General features: G+C 32.5%; 5 protein-coding genes across 5 annotated transcripts in view; all 5 read left to right on the plus strand.

Moving 5' to 3' along the window:
• The first annotated feature begins 657 nt into the window (after positions 1–657).
• Positions 658–1,232, plus strand: LOC108566964 (ovomucoid-like). The gene has a single exon (XM_017927118.1). The coding sequence runs from the start codon at positions 677–679 to the stop codon at positions 1,172–1,174; it is 498 nt and encodes a 165-aa protein (XP_017782607.1). The 5' UTR covers positions 658–676; the 3' UTR covers positions 1,175–1,232.
• Positions 1,233–1,965: 733 nt separating this feature from the next.
• Positions 1,966–2,432, plus strand: LOC108566952 (ovomucoid-like). Its single transcript, XM_017927106.1, has one exon. The coding sequence runs from the start codon at positions 1,966–1,968 to the stop codon at positions 2,302–2,304; it is 339 nt and encodes a 112-aa protein (XP_017782595.1). The 3' UTR covers positions 2,305–2,432.
• Positions 2,433–3,357: 925 nt separating this feature from the next.
• Positions 3,358–3,884, plus strand: LOC108566965 (four-domain proteases inhibitor-like). Its single transcript, XM_017927119.1, has one exon. It carries the CDS (start codon positions 3,367–3,369, stop codon positions 3,832–3,834), a length of 468 nt encoding a protein of 155 aa, XP_017782608.1. The 5' UTR covers positions 3,358–3,366; the 3' UTR covers positions 3,835–3,884.
• A 901-nt stretch (positions 3,885–4,785) lies between these two features.
• On the plus strand, positions 4,786–5,145 carry LOC108566953 (four-domain proteases inhibitor-like). Its single transcript, XM_017927107.1, has one exon. The coding sequence runs from the start codon at positions 4,786–4,788 to the stop codon at positions 5,143–5,145; it is 360 nt and encodes a 119-aa protein (XP_017782596.1).
• Positions 5,146–5,989: 844 nt separating this feature from the next.
• The window catches only part of LOC108566954 (serine protease inhibitor dipetalogastin-like), a 741-nt gene continuing 364 nt past the window's right edge, over positions 5,990–6,366 (plus strand). Inside the window, exon 1 of the mRNA XM_017927108.1 lies at positions 5,990–6,363. Coding sequence (XP_017782597.1) covers positions 5,994–6,363 — 370 coding nt within the window. The 5' untranslated portion in view covers positions 5,990–5,993. The remainder of the gene's footprint in view (positions 6,364–6,366) is intronic.

A 6,366-nucleotide genomic window follows, 5' to 3' on the forward strand; every position in this document is an offset into this window, starting at 1 on the left:
ACCGCTCCCTTACAGTTATTTATCGCCCCCAAATGCACCTGCATCACTGTCCTTGATGATTGTATAATCAGTTATAAGTATTAAAGTTAATAACTTTTATTTGCATACAATAAAATGATTGCCAATAAAATAGATGTTACTTTTCTGCGTTAGACAAAAACGTAATGCAGTTAATAATATGGACAGAATATTTACGTTCAAGAGCACATACATTATAAGTGGAAAACAAAAACTAATTATATTTAATTAATTTAATTTAAAATATTTTAAACTAAGAATAATATGACTTTAGTTATTATAACAACTGCTGTTTCTTAATCATTCTTATTAATTATCATATTGCTATTGTGCAAATAATTTATTCATAAAAACCTTAAGTAATTTATGGAAATATACATACTTTTGCAATTTGTGTCACATTGTGACTTAAAATTTCAACGGTATGACGTAAATAATACGTTTTCAAAAATTACTTAATCCCAATGTAAATGCATGTAGACAATACTTGATACTTGCTTTTTTCTTCAAAAAATTCGTTATATCAACTAAACTTGAATGGCATTTTCTTATCTAAATTTGACAGAGTATTGTTTCTTAAGTTTTAAGTAAACATTGTTTTTGATATAAATAGTCAGGTATGAGTTTTGAAAGATCAGAGTAAATTCACTCAAGCATCATGAAGACTATCGCAGTTCTCCTCACCGTTGTCGCCGCCGCCGCCGCTGTCGCCCTTGGGCCTTGCGCCTGTACCTTCGATTACAGGCCAGTCTGTGGATCTAATGGTCGTACCTATGGAAATTTGTGCGTCTTGAAGTGCGAACAGCGCACAGATTCAGCCCTCACTTTGGCCTACCATGGAGAATGCAAAACTGTAGTCGAAAAGAGATCCGCAGAACCATGCAGCTGTACCAGGGAATACAGTCCAGTTTGCGGAAGCGACGCAGTCACATACGACAATTTGTGCCTGTTGAAATGCGCCCGTGAAAGCGACGCCTCTGTATTCTTGCTGTACGAAGGTGCTTGCAAGAAGAATCAGAAACCAGTGGAAATCTGCACTTTGGAGTACTTCCCAATCTGCGGCTCCGACGGAATCACCTATGGTAACAAATGCGGTTTTGACATAGCCAGGCGCACCAAGAAAGACCTCTACATCGTCAAATACGGAGAATGTTAAATTGTTTAACCCAAATGTAATTTTAACTTGAATAAAAAAAAATTAGTACACACATTAACACACATTAATTTTATTAATTTACCCATTTTCTTTAAACAAAAGACATATACAATATTTATATTATAGCTAATATTAACTTAATTCGGTTCATATTAATTTCATCCGTTTCATTAAAAATCATATTTATTAACTATACATTTTAAATTAACATCGGCATACATACTATAATATTTATAAGTTATTAATTCACTACCAAAAAACATATCTGTTAAACTAAAAACTATCTACTTTTCATTACGTAGTAAAAAAATGAACTTTGAAGAAAACTGGAATTAAAATTTTAAAATCTATTACTATTACCAAGTTAAGACTCGTAACTATAAGTGAAAATCAAATTTCTTAATAATAATATAAAATGTGACTGGTTAGTATAATACATTTTTGTACATAAATTGTTCCTAACAATCACATTTAATAAAAATAATCTATTGCAACACCAATCTTAATATAATAGTATCATAAAATTTATAGTAATATACTTTCTTTTGAAAGTACATTTTAGTTACGCTTTAGGAAATTTATAAAAAAAAATGCAACAAAAAATATTAACTGATTGTTTCTTGCTATTTTTTCAATCAAAGTGTAATCTATAAAAATTGTTATATCGACTAAGTTTAAATGGCATTTTCTTATCGAAATTTGACAGTGTATTGTTTCGTAAGTTTTAAGCAATTTGATATAAATACCCAGAAATGAATTTTGAAGGAGCAGAGTAAATTCACTCAAGTATCATGAAGACTATTGCAGTTCTCCTCTCCGTCGTCGTAGTCGCTATCGCCTATCCGTCTTGCCCCTGTTCTTTGAGTTTATTGCCAGTATGTGGGTCTAATGGTCGTACTTATGGCAACGAGTGCGACTTGCAGTGTGCACAGCGCACAGATTCTGCGCTAACTTTGGCCTACAATGGAGAATGCCACGAAATTTGCTCCTGCACCAAGGAATACAATCCAGTTTGCGGTACCGACGCAAACACTTACGACAACCTGTGCATCTTGGGATGCGCCCGTAAAAACGACGCCTCCGTTTATGCGCTTTACGAAGGTGCTTGCAAGAAGGATCAAAAGACATAATGCACTACGGAATACGAACCAATCTGTGGATCTGACGGAATCACCTACAGAAACAAATGCGACTTCGACTTCCACAGGCGCACCAAAGTCGACCTCCACTTCGTCAAACACGGAATATGTTGAATTGTTTATCCCAAATTTAATTTTAATTTTTGTTAATCTACCCATTTTCTTTAAATAAAATACATATACAATATTTATATTGCAGCTAATTTTAACTCATATTATTCTTCATAGTTCAATATTTAAACGTTAAGTTATAAATTTTCTACTAAACAAAATATTTGTAACGAGTATTCATTTTTTAAACGAAAAACTACCTACTTTTCATCGCACAGTATAAAAATGAACTTTGAAGAAAACTAGAAATAAAATTTTAAAATCTACTATTAATACTAGGGTAAGACTCGAAATTATAAGTGAAAAACAAATTTCCAATAGTCAAGATTACAATGAAACCAATCCAAACCCAGTAAATCCATTTTGTTTTTGGTTTTTCATAGTAAAGATAGATTGGAATTAGAGTATTCCTTTTTATGAATGCAAGTATTCATTTTATCCAAGTTATTTTTTGTTGTTATTAAATGGATTTATGTTAAAATTCAGTATAATACATTATAATTATGTTATAAAAGAAGACTATCCTTATGACTATTTAAAAGTGTTAATAATAAAATAAAATATGACTGGTTGTCATTGTTCGTAACAATCACATTTAACAAAAAAATAATCTATTGTAACTTATGAAATTATATTTTTGTTATGCTTTAAGAAATGTATCAAGAAATTGCAACAAAAAAAGATATGATAACGCAAATATTACATGTTGAAACATTTAAACCCAATGTAAATTTATAAAGACAATAGAAACTAATTGCTTCTTGCTTCATATTTTCTTGCAAAGTGTAATCTATAAACAATGTTGTATTAACTAAATTTGAATGGCGTTTTCTTATCTAAATTTGATGGAGTATTGTTTCTTAAGCTTCAAGTAAACATTGTTTTTGATATAAATAGTCAGGAATGAGTTTTGAAAGATCAGAGTAAATTCACTCAAGCATCATGAAGACTATCGCTGTTCTCCTCTCCGTCGTCGCCGCCGCTGTCGCCCTTGGGCCTTGCATCTGTACCTACGAATATAATCCAGTATGTGGATCTGATGGTCGTACTTATGGAAACTTGTGCGGCTTGAAGTGCGAACAGCGCACAGATTCCTCCCTGACTTTCGCCTACGATGGAGAATGCGAAAGAGATTGCTCCTGCACCAGGGAATTCAAACCAGTTTGCGGTTCCGACGCAGTCACTTATGACAACATCTGCCTGTTGAGATGCACCCGCAAATACGACGCCTCTGTACATTTTCTGTACGAAGGTGCTTGCACGAAGGACCAAGAACCATTGCCCATCTGCACTATGGAATACGATCCGATCTGCGGCTCCGACGGAATCACTTATGGCAACAAATGCCACTTCGATTTAACCAGGCGCACCAAGAAAGATCTCTACCTCATCAAATACGATGAATGTTAAATGAAATCCCAAATATTATTTTAATCTGAATAAATGAAAAATTGAACAAACACTTTAACTTTTCTTTAATGTTACAATATTCTACCCAAATTTGGTTAAACTTATCTCATATTTACCAATATTTTTCTTCTACTAGCTTATTAATGATAAAATGATAAAGTTTTAGGAATTTTTGAACTTGATCATAAAATTTACTAAAGCAATTAACTGCTACGTCTTAAGATTCTGAAAGTTTTTTTGACTCATTGACGCATTATGATTTTTCAACATTTAAAAATTAACATATAATGTAATGACAAATATCGTAAGTGAAGTAACTAAATTCCTAGGCAAATTGAAATACAATTAAATGCACGTAAACGATTAATCTACGAACAAAAATATGTTGAAGTAACACCAGGATTAGACATAAAGAACTAAAATATAGGCTTGTTACTAAGTCATTGTACGAAATTACAAGTATAAAACAAATTGTTTTTACATAAGATTACAGTGAAGCCAGTTTAAACCAATTGCATACAATGTTGAATTTTATCCATAAATTTAAAATATTAAAATCTCAGAATCTCATTCTCATTATCTCAGAATTATGAAACAGATACACAAATATATTGGAATAAGAATTTAAATTAAATGATTTTCTTAATAAAAATAAATGAATAAATTCAGTTAAGTTTAATCCATTGTAATTAAACTAATTGAAAGTTTAAATCAAATAAAGTTAATTGTAATCCTATAATACCATTTAAAAATTATGCTTGAAGACTATAGAAACTATTTTTTTTTAGTTTGTTCAAATTTGCCACTAATAAAAATCTAAAGGAATCAACTACTTTTCCTAATCTAAATTAGGCATTGTGCATTGTTTTGCAAGTTTTAAGTAAATATAACTTTTGATATAAATACTCAGGAAATGGCTTTGAGTAGTCAGATTGAATACATTTAAGCATCATGAAGACTATTGCATTTCTGCTCTTCATCGTCGCCGCGGCTGTGGCCGTCGAACCGAACGACTGTTCCGTATACAGACCAGTCTGTGGATCCGATGGTCTTACCTATCCAAATGAGTGTAGCTTGAAGTACCAACAGTTCCAAGATGACACCCTCACTTTGGCATACCGTGGAGAATGCGAACCGGTCGAAATAGATGAAGAACCATGCATCTGTACTAAGGAAATCCGTCCGGTTTGCGGAAGCGACGCAGTAACTTATATGAACAGATGTCTATTCGAATGTGCTGCTCGCTTGTACAATATTTTGTACGTGCTTTACGAAGGTAGTTGTGTAAAAGGCCAAGTAGCTTACCATTAACGGATGTAACCAATGCGGCTTTGACTGCACTAAGCGCACCAAACCTGTACATCACCATATACTAGAAATGTTAAATTGTTTATAACGAATGTAATTTTAATTTGAATAAAAGAATATTAGAGCATAAACTTACTGTAAGACATTTTACCTCAAATATAAAATCATGATATGCATAGAAGATCATTTTTACATCTAGAAATAAAAATTAAAATTTATGAGTATTGCTAAGAAATTAGAAGTAAAGTCCAATACTGAAAATTACAATGAAACCAATGCAAAGTTAGTGAATTCAATTTTTGGATTATAACAGATACATTTGGAATTCGATATTATTTTTTTATGAATGCAAATATAAATTTTATCCACTATCAAATTTATTTACATTTTTTTGTTATATTGATTGAATTTATGTTTTCATTATGAATTCAGAAAGTATTAATGCTTTTCTTACAAAAGAATTTAATTAATTTATCGAAGACGGGAAAAAACCTTTTCATCCAAAATGTGTTAATAAAAATTATTTAAATGAATCATGTTAATTCATGTTAAATTGGTCATATTTCTCTTTTGCAACTTCTATTGTAACAGTAATCTTATTATAATAACCATATAAATCATATGTATGAAAAGTACTTTCTTTTGAAATTTTAATTTCGTTACGCTTAATTAAATTTCTTAATCACAGTGTCAACTTTTCCATTACTGAAAACACAAAGTAATTTCCTGTCTGCTATGTATATGCTTATCTAAATTTCGCATTGTTCTATAAGTTTAAAGTAAACATAACATTTCATATAAATCGTCAGGATATGCTTTCGGAAGTTCAGAGTTAAATTTACTCAAGCATCATGAAGACCATCGCAATTCTCATCTCCGTCGTCGCCGCTGCTGTGGCCCTTGAGCCTTGCGTCTGTACCTTCGACTACAGGCCAGTCTGTGGATCTGATGGTCGCACCTATGGAAACTTGTGCGGCTTGAAGTGCGAACAGCGTACAGATTCCACACTGACTTTGGCCTACCATGGAGAATGCAAAGCTGTAGTCGAAAAGAGATCCGAAGAGCTGTGCTTCTGCACCGATGATCTCCGTCCAGTTTGCGGAACCGACGCAGTCACTTACGATAACCAGTGCCTGTTAGGATGCGCTCGTCGCACCGACGCCTCCATATATGTGCTGTACGAAGGTGTTTGCAAGAAGAACCAGGAGCCAATATGCATCTGCA

Source organism: Nicrophorus vespilloides, unplaced genomic scaffold (genome assembly GCF_001412225.1).
Source record: "Nicrophorus vespilloides isolate i.1.1-1 unplaced genomic scaffold, Nicve_v1.0, whole genome shotgun sequence".
In the NCBI taxonomy this organism is placed as follows: domain Eukaryota; kingdom Metazoa; phylum Arthropoda; class Insecta; order Coleoptera; family Silphidae; genus Nicrophorus; species Nicrophorus vespilloides.